This window comes from Silurus meridionalis, chromosome 17 (genome assembly GCF_014805685.1).
Source record: "Silurus meridionalis isolate SWU-2019-XX chromosome 17, ASM1480568v1, whole genome shotgun sequence".
Classification (NCBI taxonomy): Eukaryota; Metazoa; Chordata; class Actinopteri; order Siluriformes; family Siluridae; genus Silurus; species Silurus meridionalis.
This window is the reverse complement of record NC_060900.1, coordinates 12570213-12591165: the sequence shown is the minus strand read 5'-3', so window position 1 is coordinate 12591165 and position 20953 is coordinate 12570213. Positions and strand designations below refer to the sequence as shown.

At 39.4% G+C, this 20953-nt stretch overlaps 1 protein-coding gene across 2 annotated transcripts in view; it reads right to left on the bottom strand.

Moving 5' to 3' along the window:
* upb1 (ureidopropionase, beta) overlaps positions 1-20953 on the bottom strand; it is a 50591-nt gene that overhangs the window by 12737 nt on the left and 16901 nt on the right. The window contains exons 4-7 of one of the 2 annotated variants that reach the window (XM_046870709.1): positions 20171-20265; positions 8412-8573; positions 2799-2968; positions 2628-2709 (exon numbers count right to left, since the gene is read on the bottom strand). In XM_046870709.1, the coding sequence (XP_046726665.1) occupies positions 2628-2709; positions 2799-2968; positions 8412-8573; positions 20171-20265 (509 nt within the window). The remainder of the gene's footprint in view (positions 1-2627; positions 2710-2798; positions 2969-8411; positions 8574-20170; positions 20266-20953) is intronic. The other variant, XM_046870710.1, reaches the window with a different exon arrangement.

Sequence of the window (20953 nt, the reverse complement as noted above, 5' to 3'; positions counted from 1 at the left end):
ATGAACGTTTTCTAACGCATTTTTAGTCAATAAAATGTTAATACAATAGTACATATTTGACCATTAATTTTGTGACATTATAAGGGAAGCCGAGCTTCCCTTGCAGTCTTAAAGAAATCGCCTCTGATATATATATATATATATATATATATATATATATATATATATATATATATATATATATATATATATATATATATATACACACACACTCACACTTACCGGCCACTTTATTAGGTACACCTTACTTGTACTTGGTTGGACCCCCTTGTGCCTTCAGAACTGCCTTAATCCTTCGTGGCATAGATTTAACAAGGTACTGGAATAATTCCTCAGAGATATTGGTCCATATTGACATCTCCCGTTCCACCACATCCCAAAGGTGCTCTATTGGATTGAGATCTGGTGACAGTGGAGGCCATTTGAGTACAGTAAATTCATTGTCATGTTCAAGAAACCAGTCTGAGATGATTCGCGCTTTATGACATGGCGCGTTATCCTGCTGGAGGTAGCTAACAGAAGATGGGAACACTGTGGTCATAAAGGGATGGACATGGTCAGCAACAATACTCAGGTAGGCTGTGTCGTTGACACGATGCTCAATTGGTACTAATGGGCCCAAAGTGTGCCAAGAAAATACCCCCCAAACCATTACACCACCACCACCAGCCTGAACCATTGATACAAGGCAGGATGGATCCATGCTTTCATGTTGTTGATGCTAAATTCTGACCCTACCATCCGAATGTCGCAGCTGCAATCGAGACTCATCAGACCAGGCGACATTTTTCCAATCTTCTATTTTCCAATTTTGGTGAGCCTGTGCGAATTGTAGCCTCAGTTTCCTGTTCTTAGCTGTCAGGAGTGGCATCTGGTGTGGTCTTCTGCTGCTGTCATCCGCCTCAAGGTTCGACGTGTTGTGCATTCAGAGATGCTCTTCTGCATACATCGATTGTAACGAGTGGTTATTTGAGTTACTGTTGCTTTTCTATCAGCTCAAACCAGTCTGGCCATTCTCCTCTGACCTCTGGCATCAACAAGGCATTTCCGCCCACAGAACTGCCTCTCACTGGATATTTTCTCTTTTTCGGACCATTCTCTGTAAACCCTAGAGATGGTTGTGCGTGAAAATCCCAGTAGATCAGCAGTTTCTGAAATACTCAGACCAACAACCATGCCACGCTCAAAGTCACTCAAATCACCTTTCTTCCCCATTCTGATGTTAGGTTTGAACTGCAGCAGATTGTCTTGGCCATGTCGTATGTATGTATATATATATATATATATATATATATATATATATATATATATATATATATATATATATTAGACCAATAAAATTCTTAAAAAAAAAATGCATAATAAAAAGAGATAGAAATGACAATTGGCTCCAAAAGTAATTGTACAGTCACACAATTTTTATAATTTTGTATCTGTTCACCATGCCAATGATATAGATTAAACAATGATGTCATTAAAGTTACAACATAATCTGTAAAACTCAGCATTTAGTGATGCTTCAGGCACTTACTGCGTGCAAAGGATTTGCATCTAAGTATTAAAAATAATAATATTTATGATTGTTTGTTTGTATTACATTGCATTACTTCAGAAAAGAATAAATATGCAAAAAATATAAAATATGCAACAAACAATTGTTTCTAATTCCTAAAGTGACAATGCAAATTTTTTTAATTAACATCTTGGAATTAAGTTAAAAGCATATACAGTGAAACCTCAATACTCGCCGACCTTGACATTTACGACCTCTATATTTAACAACTTTTCATTTGGAACCAGAGCTGCGTAAACTGCGAGTGGCTCGAAAGTTCGGAGTAACATTTAAAAACAGTTTGTTCTAATAAATTACATAATGTATAACAAAATATTTTATTAATGTATTATTCATCTAAAGTAGTAAATAAAACAAGTAATTAACATTTTTTTTTTGTTTACAGTACATGTACAATTTCCCATCAAACGGAGACAGTCAAAACCTCACTATTTCTTTGTAACAAGCGAAGGGTCATAGAACATAACCTGAGTATCGAGGTTGCACTGTACTTCAAATCACACATTTAATGCTTATCTTTAAATTATTGTAGTGATGTAGAGAGGCAAAACAACCACAATGAAACTAACTGTAGCTTTAATATACATAAAATTAAATAAAACTTGTGAAGGAAGTTGCCAAGACTTCTGAACAGAACAAGCTGTAGAAGCAATAAGTAGCATATTGGTTCCTGCATGTGTAGATAACAGTCAAGGTTAATATGACTTTTGGGTAAATTTGTGAATTCAGGGCTAGTCAGTAAATGTCTGAGTAATGTAGCCAAACTGTGAATCTGCCTGAACATATCTAGACAGACCCAAAAATAGCAGTAAAGTAAAACTTCCTATCCAACCTGACAGCAATTTAGTAAATTCACTATTGACATTGGTCTATGAATCTCAGCATTAATTCCTATATATCACTTTGAACAAAGGGCCATACTTTGAAGAAAATAATTTTCATTTGCATGACTGTAAAAATATCTTTATTTTTAATGATCCTATATTTCACAGATGTGTTTTTGGAACCTTTCGTTGTGTCAATGTTGCTTCTCTATTTATTAAAATCTACCTACCATGCCCACTCTGTTGATGGCACAAGTAAAGCAATGGTTGGCAATGGCAGCATTTCTAGCTTCAATTGACCACATGGGTTCACTGAAATACAAAGCCACAAAGACCTGCCTTAGAAATATTTAAATAAACAATAAAAAAGAAGAAGAAGAAGAAAGGTGCACGTCTCTTACCTGAGAGCTCCCACTGTAGCTGAGGGGTTAAAGATAATCTCGGCGCCATTCATACTATACATGAACCAGTTCAGTGGATGGTGACGGCCATAACAGATATTCACAGCTACCTTTCCAAACTGTGTCTGAAAGACTCGGTGGCGAGTATTGCCCTCCAGATAGTATGTAGACTATTTTTAAAATGTAGAAAGCACAATAGATTTGCAAATATTAATAGAGTTAAATAGTAGAATCCCAGCTTTAAGTGTTGAAGAAATGAAGAATGTTACATGTGTTACAGAACAACTGACTGCAACCAAAAGTAGTTTGTAGCATGATAAAAATCAAGATTTGACATATTCTGTTTCAAATTGCAAAAAATAAAAAAGTATGCTATTCATAGATAACATCCACATAGACCCAATGAGATGCATGACCCTGGAAAATGTCAGGATACAGTGGTGGTTTAAAAACTTTGTCTATGTTGTCTGTGTTAGATACCACATGAGTATAGCATGATCCACAATGTCATTTGAAACTTGTAGGAGATTCAGATGCAATCTTAGGATGCTAAGACCCCTTTGTGGCTATGAGTCTCACATTTTGCAAGATTTCGAAATGTATCTAGGGGAATTCTTGCCTATTCGATTAAAAGAGCAATTTGAGGTCAGGCACTGATGTTGGATAAGGCTCATAAGTAACATTCCAATTTAATACTTGTAGAGTATCTTCTACTAATATTGGTACCCTTGGTAAATAATAGCAAAGCCTGTGAAAAGTAATCTTTAATCAAAACTTTTAATAAATAAATACAGTTTTAGTACACCTGAGTAACTAGGAACTGGAAATTGTTCAAACATGACTTCTCATTTCACACAGGTAAAAATATAAAGTGACAAATAGGTCAAATACCTTTAATCATTTATCATAATGAGTAAGGCTAATGGAATACTGTTACTGATGTTTAGCAAAACATTGTTGAACTTCTTTGGTTCTATGGTCAGATAAATCTAAAATAGTGCTGAACTGCTGTTCATACAAGTTGATTTATCTTAAATGTTAAGATATTATGATCTGTATAGTCAACTGTCTGATCTTACCTTCAACATCAGAAGAAAGCATACATTTCTGTCCAAACAGGCCAATTGTTTAGGCCAGTTGTTTAGTCCCTTGTCATCTCAAGACTAGTCTAACTGTACACCACTCACGGCAGACCTGCCTCTGAAAGACTAATGCAACTGATCCAGAATGCAGCCACATGACTTGTTTTTAGCTTTCCTATGTTCTCACACACCACCCGTCAGCTATACTACCTTTAATGTTTTCTTGTATATCACTATTCGCTCTCTCAACAGACTTTAAGACTGATAGTCACTTCTTAGTCTATGTTGTTTTAATTAAACAGCATTAGAAAGTTTTTATTCATGGAGACTCATTTAAACTCATTTAAAGCACTGTTGTAGGTCACTCAGAAAGAAGGTGTCTGCAAATGCTTTAAATGTAAGCTTGGTTGCAAACACCTTTGGGTTTGGAAAAATAACATGCCCACAGTTAAACATAATTGTGGCTCTTAAATGTTTTGGGGCTGTTTTTCTGCAAGAGGACCTGGATACTTTATTAGAATATCATCAACAGATATTTAGTGAACAACCTCTTCCAGAAAGATTAAAATGTGTAAAGGCTGGATCTTCCAGCAGGACAACAATAAAAAAATACATAAAAATCACAAAAATGGTTTACCACAAAATTTACCATTGCAGTCCCTTTAAATTAACCCAATAGAAAATCTATGGCAGGGGTGGCCAACCAGTCAGAGACCGAGAGCCAAATTTTTTACTGTGTTACCGCAAAGAGCCACATCATACACATGGGCACACATGAACATCACCCATCCCTTCCTCTTACACACACACACACACACACACACACACACACACACACACACACACACACCTCTGCTCAGCCAGATTTATAGTAAATGTCACACACCAACATAATGACAGAAATTGACTTCTACAGTACTAAGACCACAGGACAGTCATTTTCAACAATGAACACTGCACTGCCTCACACACACAAACTCTTAGTTTAACCAAGTCTACAAACAAAAATATAATAATTTACAATAGCGTTTTTCTTTTACTATGCATGTTTCTTAGTGGGACTTTTGGCATTTCTTGCCTTGAACAATCCCCTTCAAATCTGCCTCGTATTCCGTTGTTGCCACTTGAAGCAATTCTTTCACATGGGTGTCAGTCAGAACAGATTGATGCTTTGATTTCACATGAAAACACAGACTTTGTTTGTGTTTTTTTTTTATGTGTGTGTTCACTTCGCTTGTATTTTCGTCAAATGTGCATGTGCGTGGGATGAATATACCGCAGGGATGGGCAATTAATTTTTACAAAGGGCCACATGAGAAACCTGAATTGTGTCAGAGGGCCACAACGACGATAATATTTTAGGGATGCACCGAAATGAAAATTCAATTCAAATGGCAATAAAATCCATAATTTTTTGTGTTATGCCTTTTGCCTTGGCACCATCACTGCCTTTTCAAAAACGTCCTCTACAGATGGAGTACGCAGAAAAGTAGTCCGAGCATGCGTACTCCATCTGTAGAGGACGTTTTTGAAAAGGCAGTGATGGTGCCAAGGCAAAAGGCATAACACAAAAAATGATGGATCATGTTTTGAATCATGTTTTGCAAACCGCTCTCCACACACCGCAGACATGTTGGCTCTTATCCAGATAACCATGTGCTGGCTGCGCTTTTTTTATTGCGTCATTACAATTGTGTTTCGTCTGATATACCGCAAAATTTCCCAGTAAGGGCAAGCTCATTTAAGTCTTAAAATACCGTACTGAACTCAAGCGAAGCGAACATGCAAGTTTTGACAAGTTTTCTCCATAAGGTATTATTTTAGGACAGATGTCACAGCTGTTATCTTGGCAAATAGAGGGCACACAAGTATTGACAAAAGGGATGGCAATAATTGTTTTATATTTAACAAAATATTTTTTTTTTTATAAAATTGTCTCGTATTTGCAAGTGTTTGATATGATAGATAGATATACACTGGCGATCAAAATTAGAGAACAATTTATAAACAATTGAACAATTCTGAAATAATGTAATCTTCACTGCTCAACAGTTGAAGGAGTTTTTGTTCTGTCTATACCGTGCTACCAGAACACCTTTTCCACAAATTAACTAAGGCATTTAAAAAAAACATTATTTTGCAGAAAATACACTGATCAAAATTAGAGAACACTTTCAGATACCTCCCAGTTATTGGTGTTAATCTGGTACCTGGTGCTAATTTCCTTGATTATCTGTCAACCCCTATTTAACTGGCAGCCTAACTTCCAGTTTCACTGACTCTGCAAGATGGTGGGCTGTTCTAAAGTAAATGAACTCTCTGGTAGCAGGTTGTCCAGATGAAGGCCAAAGGGATGACCCTATCAGCCATAGCAAGACAAGTTGGTCGTTCCAAATCTGTGATTTCAAGAATATTGACTCTTTACAACATCAAAAACTGATTCAAGTCCACCAAGAAGGCTGGTCGTCCAAGGAAGACCAATACAAGAGAGGACAGGATACTGCAGAGGATCTCAATGGGCAATCGTTTCCACACTGCAGCTGGAATTACTCACCAGTTCAGCGCTGAACAGGGTAAGGATCTGTCTGGTCATACAGTGTCTCGACATTTAAGAGCATTTGGACTGAAAGCCCACTCTGCAGTGACCAAACCTCTCATTAGCAGAAAGACTCAAAAGGCTAGACTAAGCATGTTGTGTGGACAGAGGAGAACTGGTCCAAAGTTCACTTCAGTGATTAAAGCAAGTTTAATTTATTTGGGTCCGATGGGAAACATTATGTTCGGTGACAAACTGGAGAAAGACTGAACCCAAAGTGTGTAAAGAAGTCAGTGAAAAGTGGAGGAGGAAGTGTCATGGTTTGGGGCATGTTTTCTGCAGCAGGAGTTGCGCCTCTTATACAGCTACATTGCAGAGTGAATGCAAATGTTTATCAGAACTTTCTTCAACAAAAAATGGTTCCTTCCATGCGTTCATCACCCAATCAGCCTGCAGTGTTCATGCAGGACAACGCTCCATGTCACACAGCAAAACGGGTAAAGCAGTTCCTTGAAACTGAAAACATTGAAATAATGACATGGCCTGACCAGAGTCCTGATCTCAACCCAATAGAGAACCTCTGGAAAATCCTTGGTGACAAAGTTATGGCCAAGAAACCCACTACAGTCACCGAACTGTGGAGGAGACTGGAAGAAGAGTGGACCAAAATCACACCAGAGCAGTGTGAGAGACTAGTGCTGTCCTATGGCCGCAGATGTGCTGAAGTCATTCAGAGCAGAGGCCTGTACACTTCCTAGTAATTGCTGACTGTTGTAACCTTCAGAAAATTTTGTTGTAATCTTTTTCCATGCTACAGTCATTGTTGTTCTCTAATTTTGATCAGTGTGTTTTCTGCAAAATAATGTTTTTTTTTTTAAATGCCTTAGTTATTTTGTGGAAAAGGTGTTCTGGTAGCATGGTTTAGACAGGACAAAAACTCCTATAATATATATATATATATATATATATATATATATATATATATATATATATATATATATATATATATATAGAGAGAGAGAGAGAGAGAGAGAGAGAGAGAGAGAGATAGATAGATAGATAGATAGATAGATAGATTTTGTTTGTTTTAGAGGTATTTTTTGTTCTTAGAAAACAAGTAGAACTTTTGTACTATTCTCCTGATTAATTTGACATTGAGATCCCTTGTATCAGGTCACTGTACCTAATGGCCTTGAACATCACCTTAAATGTGACTGGTTAATTGTGATCACAGTCAAATACCACATTATAAGATTTACACTGGGGTCTATAAACTTTTTGCCCACTGTATTTTGTAGAAAATGTGTGTAACACCTTGCCAGTTTTAATAGAGCCGGAAAATTTTCAAAAGCATGTGTTTTTTATATTCATTATATTCATTATTCATTATTAAATTGTATCACTATGGGAGTGAGGAGATTAAGCTATTGCATGCAAACTGGCAAATTACCAAACTGGGAGTAAAAGAGTTCCAGTCATTGATCTGTGCAATAATAGAAGCTTTGTTTAGATGAGTAAAGATCAACTATATGATTTTAGGTGATCAGTAAGAAATGCAGAACATATACCATTTGGAGTAAAAACTTGTATTCTATGTAGAGCAAATAAGAAAAAAAATGTGGATGTTGGATGTCAGAATTATTTCTAGCTAATTCTGAGCTACATTTACATGAATGTACCAAAAAACATGTGTAATGATCACACCCAGGGTTTAAAACAGGAAAACTTGCTTAGAAAAAATATATAGTGTGTGTGTATATATATATATAATTAGTTAGCAACACTAATAAGAGTAAGGTTCTTAATTAGAGGAGTGACTTAAGCCAAACTCAAGTGCTAATTTATGTATTTTAGAAGAGGTAGGTCTGTGGCTCAATACCTATAACAAGGGTTTTGAAATGCAGTATTGTGGTTCTTTACTCAAATAACTACAATTACACACCCTTGTGCAGTAGGCACTGTGTATTTAATAAAGCAAATAAGAGTTTGACTGACCTCATTGAAGTCTTCCACACGTGGAATATGATTTTTTCTGCTTTTTCCCAGGACAGTTCCTGTATTTGCGACAATTACTGCCGTGTTCCACAGTGTTCCTCCATGGATCTCATCCCTCTCCAGAATAGGGGACACTATCACCATGTTGTATTTTTTTGCTAACTATGAATAAAGAATATAAAAATTTATTTTGTTAAATAAATAAATTAGCATTTTCCCTTTCTTCACAACTATTTTCCACCTACCTTAAATTATGCCACAGTGTGTATGACCTGTTTTGCCAGTTTGCCTGTTTTTGCTTAACATTATATCAGGGAAAAAAACTAATGTAGAATTATTTGCACTGAGGACAAGATTGAGCCATAACTAAGATTGAAATGCAACTGTATTTGACAATAACAATGACTACATTTGGAATTCATGCTTAGATAGAAAAACTTTGCTGTTACAATTTTCAAACATATACATTTTGTCAGACATCATATGAATAAGTATGCACAACAGGTCAAAAAAAGTAAAAACAGGCTAGATAAATTTTACCATGACAGAGAAACAGCAGAGAATCTGAATGTAGTTGTTGTGTTTTTATTGTCTTTGGACTAAGATTTCATTCGTTCTCCTTGATCATCTCGTGTTAGAGATCCACCTATGGATCGGGCATCCATACCTGATCTCTGCAGAAGCATCAAATTGTAAGCATCGTTGGCTTTTTAACTTCACTTTGTTTGCCGAAGGAGACACATTTTCAGATCAGCCTCTGCCAGACGTGCTCGTCTTTTAGCCAGGTTAGCCTTTTACAAGCTGCCCATGCTCATACCAATTATTAGACTGGCCACCTATTTCATAAACTTTTCTCATGCCACTTTCTAAGTCGACTCCTGCTACACTGCAAGTTGCGAGCCTGCCTGGCTGTGTGCGGCACTCTAATTGCCGCTAGGATCCCCATTTTTTTGTGCGTTGTCTGTTGTCTGCTTGACTTAAATGTGCTCAGGAAGTGATAGACTTACCTGAGAATTGTAGCCACATCTTGGTGCTTCCAATTTGTCAGTGCACCAATTTGGAGAGAAAGGTGATGCCATGGCACACACGTGGCCTTGTGGATTCCATGATCTTGGCAGACCAATGCCCGTCACTGTTCAAGAATTTACTAGTGGCCGAAACCCATTTCATCGATGAACTGCACGGCTCTGGGGATGAGGATGATGCATGCCTTTTCGAAAGTTAAGATGACGAGGAAGCCGTCCCATCATCTGTAGCCCCTCAGGCTATTGCTCCCACTGCTCCAATCGGTACTCAGAGTTTTGTAAATGGGCTGCTCCTCAGCTCAATATTAAATCTAAAGAGAGGGATGTTTACGGTAAGTCCCCCTCCCGGTCCTAGAAAGCAGCTTCTTCCTGTTGTCCCTGCATGTGTGCGAAACACATGAAGCATTGTTGGGTAGAGCCGCTTGATCTTAAACATGGTCTTGGGCATCTTGAGGTTGAGGATATGGCGAGCCTCCGCATGGGTGACCACCCTGCAATCAAGCTGCTGGCCCCACCCAAGCCTGTTATAAAAAGTAATATGGATCGCTTCTCTGCGTCCATACATCAGGCCTCTTACAAAGCCTCGACTTTGACAGTAAGAGCCCTCCTTTCTGTTGTCTGCATTTCAGGCCGAACTCCTGGGGGTCACCATCACCCGATCTCTTGAAGGATATCATTACAGTTAACAATCTTGTCCTCCACAATGCCATATATTTATACATACAGGTGCATCTCAATAAATATTAAACACGAATATCGTGGAAAAGTTAATTTAATTCAGTAATTCAACTCAAATTATGAAACTCGTATATGAACTAAATTCAGTGCACACAGACTGAAGTAGTTTAAGTCTTTGGTTCTTTTAATTATGATGTTTTTGGCTTTCATTTAACAAAAACCCACCATTTCACTATCTCAAAAAATTTTAATATGGTAACAGGCCAATCAGCTAATCAACTCAAAACACCTGCAAAGGTTTCCTGAGCCTTTAAAATGGTCTCTCAGTTTGGTTCATTAGGCTACACAATGATGGGGAAGACTGCTGATCTGACAGGTTTCCAGAAGACAATTATTAAAACCCCTGGTTTTTGGTATGCATGTTACAGCTGGGTTTTTTACCCTCACTTTGTGTGTGGTCTGCTACTCTGTGACGTGTCAAGCAACGCCTTTTTGGGTGGCCATCCTCTGGCTTACAGGTCCTTGCTGTGAGTGTATTGGGCAACCGGGGAGCTGTCCATATCCATATCTCCTAACACAAGATGATGAAAGATAACCTTGGTTCTACATAAAACAACTTATGCAACTGTCTCTGCATAGTCTGGATGTAAGAGTCCACTTCTCTGATATATCCTCTTTAGATCAGGTGCGTATTTCTAATGCATCCCACAGATGCTCTAGTGGAATGAGATCTGTGGAATTTTGGAAATTCAATTTGGAACTCCAACAATACTCCAATCAGGCATAACTTTATGACCACCTGCCTAATATTGTGTTTGTCCACCTTTTGCTGCCAAAACATTCTGTCGAGCATTAACAGGATTAACTTCTTCAGCAATTTGAGCTACAGTAGCTCGTCTGTTGGATCAGACCACATGGGCCAGCCTTTGCTCTCCACCTGCATAATGGGTGTAAATGTCCATTTATAGCAGATATACAATGTAGCGGGGTAGAGTGAAGATGATCAGAAGCGAAAAGAAGTCCTGAGTAAATGTAGCAGACTGTTTACATTAGCTACAGTCCAATCCATCCTCAAAGCGCCTGTTCTTACTCCGGAATTTCATGTAACCACCCAAGGCGTTGATGAGAAACCATCCCAAGCTGCACAGAGTGACCTCCAATCGAAGACAACACTATTCAGAGGCAGGCCTGGACGAAGTGGAAAGATCCACGAAGAGGGGAGAGGCAGGAACAGTGGTCACTGGAACCTCAGGGGCATGTTTAACGACCGTGAGAGAGAGAGGGAGAGAGAGAGAAAGAAAGAAGAGGGGTGACAGGAGGAGAAGGATATGGATTATTATGCGTCTTTATTGTTGTATGAAAGTTAATGTCACTGTGCAGTTTGGACTCTGGCAAGACTCGCTATGGGATATGAGTGTCCATTCACGCCACACTGACCAGTCCCTGCCCAGTGTGTATAAGTACAGCTAAGATGAAGGACAGAGGGGCCAAGAGTGGCACTGAGGTAAAGGTTATAGAACCTGAGATGGGTCAGTGGGGTGGACCAGCCCGCAGCATTGCAGATGTCTTGGAGGGACATTCCAGAGGACCAAGCCTTAGAGGCTGCTGAATAAAGCGGTAAAACCAGAGGACTCATAAGAGGATGCAATAGCATCAATAATTTACTCAAGGTCTGCTCCATGGACTCCTGGTCTGGTGCCTGAAATTAGGAGGATAGAATGCGGGCATGGGACCATGAGGGCACCTTTTGGATGTAGCCTGTTCTAGGGTGCAAGAAGGCACTGGCCATGCCTGGGGTAAATTCCAGAAAGAGGGTCCACTGAAAGGGCCTGAAGATCACCTACTCTCCTCAGAGAGCAGATAGCCATCAAAAACACAGTCTTGACTGTTAGATGCCTCCATTAAGCCTCGGCCAGCTTTGCTGAATTCTCCCAAATCTGCTCCACCACATGTGGATGGAGCCGCTATTCCTGGGGTTTAAACCCCTGTCTTGACTGGTTGTCTGCCGCTCCATTCAACTGGCCCGGGATATACGCCGCTCTCAGGAAGCAGAGTTCCCTTTGGGCCCACAGGAGGAGAATGCTATAAGCATGGGCAGCATATTTTTTGATCTATTCATATCTATTGATTTGACACAGTAAATGGGGCCCTTCTTATAGTCCTTGGGCGGACATGCTGTCTTGGTCCTGTCACATTAAGCAGGGTCCTGTCCCAGCAGTGTCTGTACCATCTGAGACCATCTGTACCATGTAAACTACCCTCTCAGGTGGTAAGGCCCTTTTACACTTGCACTATTGAGAGCATTCTGTAGGGTAGCATCACTTTCTGGTTCGGGAACAGCACCATGCAGACAAGCCCTTCAGAGGGTGGTGCATTTAGTTGAACAAACCATCCGCACCAAGCTCCCTGACCTGCAGGACATCTACAAAACTCAGTGCTGGACCAGGGCCAGGAAGATTGTGAAGGACCTCAGCCATCCCAACAATGGACTCTTTTCTCTGTTACATTCATGGAAGCACTTCCGCCCCTTCAAAGCAACCACAGAGAGAATGAGGAGTTTCTTCCTTCAGGCCATTCAGAGTTTAAACCAGGAAGCACCCAGGAACTAGTACTGGAATCTTCTCTCCATTTTCGTCTCCTTCAGCTACACAATTATTTCTGCACAACTTTTTTGCACTATTTATATGACACTTTAACTCTGGACTGCCACTTCAACTCTGAACTTGCACAGCACAGTGTCACTTTATACCACGCCATACTGAACATGGACATTTTAAGGACAAATCACACTAAATTACTTTAATCTGTACGGTCAGTATCTGCCATACTCATCCATCCCTTTCTGGAATTCATGTGTGTGTGTGTGTATGTGTATGTAAAAACCCGATTCCAAAAAAGTTGGGACACTGTACAAATTGTGAATAAAAACAGAATGCAATGATGTGGAAGTTTCAAATTGTATTATTCTATTCAGAATACAACATAGATGACATATCTAATGTTTAAACTAAAATAAGAAAAATATGTTACATTTCATGGCATCACAGTTTACCACTGTGTAGCATCCCCTCTTCTTTTTATAACTGTCTGCAAACATCTGGGGACTTACGAGACAAGTTGCTCAAGTTTAAGAATAGGAATGTTGTCCCATTCTTGTCTAATACAGGCTTCTAGTTGCTCAACTGTCTTGGGTCTTCTTTGTTGTATCTTCCTCTTTATGATGTGCCAAATGTTTTCTATGTATGTGATGCAGTGCAGTCTAAGGGCCTGAAGATCACGGGCATCCAGTATGGTTTTCCGCCCTTGAACCGTATGCACAGAGATTGTTCCAGATTCTCTGAATCTTTGGATATTATGCACTGTAGATAATGATAACTTCAAAGTCTTTGCAGTTTTTCTCTGAGAAACTCCTTTCTAATATTGCTCCATTATTTTTCGCAGCAGCATTGGGGGAATTGGTGATCCTCTGCCCATCTTGACTTTTGAGAAACACTGCCACTGTGAGAGGCTCTTTTTTTTATACCCAATCATGTTGCCAATTGACCTAATAAGTTGCAAATTGGTCCTTGTGCTGTTCCTTATATATACATTTAACTTTTCCAGCCTCTTATTGCTACCTGTCCTAACTTTTTTGGAATGTGTAGCTCTCATGAAATCCAAAATGAGCCAATATTTGGCATGACATTTCAAAATGTCTCACTTTCAACATTTGATGTTATCTATATTCTTTAAGTTTGAGATTTGTAAATTATTGATTTCCTTTTTTATTCTCAATTTGTACAGTGTCCCAAATTTTTGGGAATCGGGTTTGTGTGTGTGTGTGTGTGTGTGTGTGTGTGTGTGTGTGTGTGTGTGTGTGTATGTATGTATGTATGTATGTATATGTAATATACAGTGGTATCTTGACCTACGAGTGCATTAATGTACAAGTTTTCTGAGGTACAAGTGGTCACTTGTTATTTTTTGCTCTGTTACGTGAGCAAAAAATCGAGGTACTAGCTCGAGACGCTGCTGCTAGATGGTGAAGCAAAGCCAGAAAGCAAAGATTGTGATGAAAATTAACATAAGCAAAGAAGAAAAAGTAAAAAATTTAAAGTTTAGGGATACGTAGTGTACAGTAGTGATAGTAAAAAACGAGTTTTCCCTCCTCCACTTATCGCCTCTCTCTCTCTCTCTCTCTCTCTCTCTCTCTCTCTCTATATATATATATATATATATATATATATATATATATATATATATATACACACAGGCGATCAAAATTAGTGAACACTTTATAAACAATTGAATTATTCTGAAATAATGTAATCTTCACTGCTCAACAGTTGAAAGAGTTTTTGTTCTGTCTATACCGTGCTACCAGAACACCTTTTCCACAAATTAACTAAGGCATTTAAAAAAAACATTATTTTGCAGAAAATACACTGATCAAAATTGGAGAACACTTTCAGACACCTCCCAGTTATTGGTGTTAATCTGGTACCTGGTGCTAATTTCCTTGATTATCTGTCAACCCCTATTTAACTGGCAGCCTAACTTCCAGTTTCACTGACTCTGCAAGATGGTGGGCCGTTCTAAAGTAAATGAACTCTCTGGTAGCAGGTTGTCCAGATGAAGGCCAAAGGGATGACCCTATCACACTAATCACACTAATCAAAATAAGAGAACAACAATGACTGTAGCAAGGAAAAAGATTACAACAAAATTTTCTGAAGGTTACAACAGTCAGCAATTAGTAGGAAGTGTACAGGCCTCTGCTCTGAATGACTTCAGCACATCTGGGGCCACAGGACAGCACTAGTCTCTCACACTGCTCTGGTGTGATTTTGGTCCACTCTTCTTCCTGTCTCCTACACAGTTCGGTGACTGTAGTGGGTTTCTTGGCCATAACTTAGTCACCAAGGATTTTCCAGAGGTTCTTTATTGGGTTGAGATCAGGACTCTGGTCAGGCCATGTCATTATTTCAACGTTTTCAGTTTCAAGGAACTGCTTTACCCGTTTTGCTGTGTGACATGGAGCATTGTCCTGCATGAACACTGCGGGCTGATTGGGTGATGAACGCATGAAGGAACCATAGGTTGTTGAAGAAGGTTCTGATAAACATTTGCATTCACTCTGCCATGTAGCTGTATAAGAGGCCCAACTCCTGCTGCAGAAAACATGCCTCAAACCATGACACTCCCTCCTCCACTTTTCACTGACTTCTTTACACACTTTGGGTTCAGTCTTTCTCCAGTTTGTCGGCCAAAATAATGTTTCCAATCGGACCCAAATAAATTAAACTTGCTTTCATCACTGAAGTGAACTTTGGACCAGTTCTCCTCTGTCCACACAACATGCTTAGTCTAGCCTTTTGATTCTTTCTGCTAATGAGAGGTTTGGTCACTGCAGAGTGGGCTTTCAGTCCAAAAGCTCTTAAACGTCGAGACACTGTATGAAGAGACAGATCCTTACCCTTAACTGGTGAGCAATTCCAGCTGCAGTGTGGAAACGATTGCCCATTGAGATCCTCTGCAGTATCCTGTCCTCTCTTGTATTTGTCTTTCGTGGACGACCAGCCTTCTTGTCAGACTTGAATGAGTTTAGGATCTTGTAAAGATTCAATATTCTTGAAATCACAGATTTGGAACGAAAAACTTGTCTTGCTATGGCTGATAGGGTCATCCCTTTGGCCTTCATCTGGGCAACCTGCGGCCAGAGGCTTTCAGTCACTTTAGAACGGCCCACCATCTTGCAGAGTCAGTGAAACTGGAAATTAGGCTGCCAGTTAAATAAGGGTTGACGAATAATCAAGGAAATTAGCACCAGGTGCCAGATTAACACCAATGACTGGGAGGTATCTGAAAGTAATTTCTAATTTGGATCAGTGTGTTTTCTGCAAAATAATGTTTTTTTTTTTAATTAGCCTTAGTTATTTTGTGGTCTATTTTAGCACCTTCATTGGTGGACTTGGGTAAGCTTTCAACTTCCTATGCAGCTCCATAAACAGCCAGCTGTGATGCACTGTAATGACTAATTTTCTCAGTCATTACCTTTTAAACAATTTGTGCTACAATAGCTCCTCGGTATCATGAATTGCCTTTGTCTCCCTGTCTCATGTCTCACTGTTAGGACAATGGTTCAAATATTGTAATACCTTGCACAATTTGGGTACCTATTTGATTGGGTACCTATTACTGTATTTTGGTAACACCTCACAAGACCTTCCATTTTGGAAATACTGTAATCCTGTAATCTAGCTTGCCAAAGTCAGTCAGAATTTACATGAGTTACTGTTAATATAGCTCACCCATTCACAGGTGCTGCTTGGGGGAGGTGGTAGCTCAGTGATTAAGGCGTTGGACTTTGGATCAGAAGGTCACAGTTTCAAATCCCACCACCACTGAGCTCCCACTGCATTTTTAATACATATATGTAATTGCTACAGAATGAGATCATCGTTAATATTCAATTAAGTGGGTTGGCCAACATCCAGCAGGCATGTTGTGAGCCCACTCTACTTAGTGTGGCCAGCCCATATTTTGAGCTGGTTTACTTGATCCCCATTTATTTCACTCAGGTAACATTACATACTTTTTTATTACTCATTACATCTGCACTATTTTTATCTATGTATCTTTATATCATTACTATACATTCTGCCCATTTCATTCATTTGTGTATATAACCTGTGTGTATACAGTGAGGAAAATAAGTATTTAAACACCCTGATATTTTGCCTGATAGTTCTCCCACCTAAAAATCATGGACGGGTCTGAAATTGTCATCGTAGGTGCATGTCCACTGTGAGAGACATAATCTAAAAACAAAAAAATCCAGAAATCACAATGTATGATTTTTTAACTATTTATTTGTATGATACAGCTGCAAATAAGTATTTGAACACCTGAGAAAGTCAATGTTAATATTTGGTACAGTAGCCTTTGTTTGCAATTACAGAGGTCAAATGTTTCCTGTAGTTTTTCACCAGGTTTGCACACACTGCAGGGGGGATTTTGGCCCACTCCTCCACACAGATCTTCTCTAGATCAGTCAGGTTTCTAGCCTGTCACTGAGAAACATGTAGTTTGAGCTCCCTCCAAAGATTCTCTATTGGGTTTAGGTCTGGAGACTGGCTAGGCCATGCCAGAACCTTGATATGCTTCTTACAGAGCCACTCCTTGGTTATCCTGGCTGTGTGCTTGGTCATTGTCATGTTGGAAGACCCAGCCTCGACCCATCTTCAATGCTCTAACTGAGGGAAGGAGGTTGTTCCCCAAAATCTCGCAATACATGGCCCCGGTCATCCTCTCCTTAATACAGTGCAGTCGCCCTGTCCCATGTGCAGAAAAACACCCCCAAAGCATGATGCTACCACCCCCATGCTTCACAGTAGGAATGGTGTTCTTGGGATGGTATTCATCATTCTTCTTCCTCCAAACACGTTTAGTGGAATTATGACCCAAAAGTTCTATTTTGGTCTCATCTGACCACATGACTTTCTCCCATGACTCCTCTGGATCATCCAAATGGTCATTGGCAAACTGAAGACGTGCCTGGACATGTGCTGGTTTAAGCAGAGGAACCTTCCGTGCCATGCATGATTTCAAACCATGACGTCTTAGTGTATTACCAACAGTAACCTTGGAAACGGTGGTCCCAGCTCTTTTCAGGTCATTGACCAGCTCCTCCCATGTAGTTCTGGGCTGATTTCTCACCTTCCTTAGAATCATTGAGACCCCACGAGGTGAGATCTTGCATGGAGCCCCAGTCCGAGGGAGATTGACAGTCATGTTTAGCTTCTTCCATTTTCTAATGATTGCTCCAACAGTGGACCTTTTTTCACCAAGCTGCTTGGCAATTTCCCTGTAGCCCTTCCCAGCCTTGTGGAGGTGTACAATTTTGTCTCTAGTGTCTTTGGACAGCTCTTTGGTCTTGGCCATGTTAGTAGTTGGATTCTTACTGATTGTATGGGGTGGACAGGTGTCTTTATGCAGCTAACGACCTCAAACAGGTGCATCTAATTTAGGATAATAAATGTAGTGGAGGTGGACATTTTAAAGGCAGACTAACAGGTCTTTGAGGGTCAGAATTCCAGCTTATAGACAGGTGTTTAAATACTTATTTGCAGCTGTATCATACAAATAAATAGTTTAAAAATCATACATTGTGATTTCTCTATTTTTTTTTTTAGATTATGTCTCTCACAGTGGACATGCACCTACTATGACAATTACAGACCCCTCCATGATTTCTAAGTGGGAGAACTTGCAAAATATCAGGGTGTTCAAATACTTATTTTCCTCACTGTATAAGTGGCAATACGATAGTCAAGATGGCTTTTTTTCTGTTGTGGCTGTTATGTTTATTAGTTCAAGGAATTAGTTCATGTCTTCTTCTTCTTCTTCTTTCGGCTGCTCCCATTAGGGGTCACCACAGCGGCTCATCCGTCTCCATACCACCCTGTCCTCTACATCTGCCTCTTTCAAACCAACTACCTGCATGTCTTCCCTCACCACATCCATAAACCTCCTCCTTGGTCTTCCTCTTTTCTTCCTTCCTGGTGGCTCCATCCTCAGCATTCTTCTACCAATATAATTCATGTCCCTCCTCTGCACATGTCCAAACTATCTCAATCTCTCCTCCCTCACCTTGTCTCCAAAACGTCCTACATGGGCTGTCCCTCTAATAAACTCATCACTAATCTTGTCCATCCTCGTCACTCCCAACGAAAACCTTAACATCTTCAGTTCTGCCACCTCCAGCTCCAGCTCCTTTTTTTTTTTTTACTCAATGCCACTGTCTCTAATCCATACATCATCGCAGGTCTCACCACAGTCCTATAAACTTTCCCTTTCAATCTTCCAGATACCCTACTATCACAAATCACTCCTGTCACTCTTCTCCACCCACTCCACCCTGCCTGCACTCTTTTCTTCACTTCCCTAACACACTCTCCATTACTTTGCACTGTTGACCCCAGATACCTGAACTCCCCCACCTTCTCCACCTCTTCTTCCTGTAACCGCATCCCTCCACTGCCCTCCCTCTCATTCACACACAGACTCTGTCTCACTCCTACTGACTTTCATTCCCCTTCTCTCCAGCGCATATCTCCACCAATCTTTAAATGGAATAATCTGTTTAATAGTGACTCTCATTTTATAAAGTTGAGCAGTTGACCTTGCTCAAGGGCCCAGCAATGGCAACATTGTAGTTTTATGATTTTAATTTATGACCTTCTAAACAGGAGTCCACCTTAACCACTTAGCAAGCACTTCAGAAGCTATACATATTTCTCAACAAAGATCCTACACTCTGTGCAACTGACAGGACTGAGAGTCAAACCAGGGTCAATGGCATAAGATTCAGACAGTATCAAAATAAGCCACAGGAGAGTGAGTGACCCAAGGTGCAGTTAAAGACCTGGCCTGGTTAAAAAGTTCCAAGAATTTTATTAAGCATTCAAAAAGGCCAAAGAGAAAAAAGGGCAAGGTTGCAAAATCAGCCCAAAGTCCAAGAAGGCAAATATATATTAAAAAATATTTAAAAAATCCACAAATTCAGCAAAGAAACTCAAAAATATTTTTAAAAGTTTCTCAGCTAGAACAACAAAATTTTCTTTACAAAAGAAAAAGTTACGGCCAAAAGATACAAAAAATGTATCAAAGACAGCTGGGGACACATAAAAAAGCTGACTACACAACTTTAAACACCAAGTAACAAAGCTGAGAGATGGTGAAGCTTAAATGCACACAGAATTAAAAACAGATAAAAAGTGCTTAAAGAAAAGGTAGAGAACAACATAATGGAACATCTGATTGTCAACTGAAGTAATGCACAGTCAAAGTCCTGCCAGGACTACAAAATCCTGACAGGAACCAAGCGATATATCTACTAAGTGTCTTCCTTATAAACTCACTCACTAAAGGACATTTAGATGTGTGGTTCTGTAGGTGTGTAATTATTATCGCAGAGCCTGAATAAATGTAAAAGTTAATCATGTTTGAATTTTACTACAGCAGTGGTCAATCTTTTGACCTAAAGTTAAGAAATGTTAGACACATAAAATAGACCTTTTGGCAGAACTGAGTGGTGAATCCATCTTCAGCAGACTCTGCAAACTCTGTCCATGGTGCCCTCTCTCTGGTGCAGAAGGCAAAAGGCATTGCTGTGGGCAAAAACACATACAATCAAGTGGTGGAAGCATTCAGCTCATCATAAACATACAGATAGATATATAGAGTATTTCAGTGATACCCATATGCTTGTTAAACATTTACTATGCAGAAGGGTTTAAAGGTATAAGGTGTCCCCAATGTTGTGAAAAATGAAGTACACACTCTTCTAATTCTATGTTTTTTCTTGTCAGGACAAGATAAATTATCTGGTCCTTAGCAGGTCTTAGAATTAGGTAAATACTACCTCAGATGAATAACAGAACATGACATAGTATAACCATGTGGAGGATCTTAAGAGTACTGCTATAGATTTCTGATATGAAATTATTGTAAACATAAAATTTTTTAAGATACTCTGACCTAGTCACCTAGCCATCAAAATTTGCCTCATCGCAGAATTGCTCCGATCCTTATGCTTCCTGTTTTTTTCTGCTTTCAATGGAAAGTCAAAATAAATCATTTGCCATTGTGGTAGCGAGACAAAAGCTAAAGGAAGTGGGTGGTATGGATCACACACCTGTGTGTAACTATGTTAACACATTTTTTACTGAGAGACAAAGAGGATAATATAGGAAAAGGGCAAGAAAAAAGAAAAGAAAGGAAAGAGAGTGCAGAACACAAATAGTCAGAAGTGTGGGTGCAAATATGTGCTTTAACTGGAACACAAGCCAGTTGTTC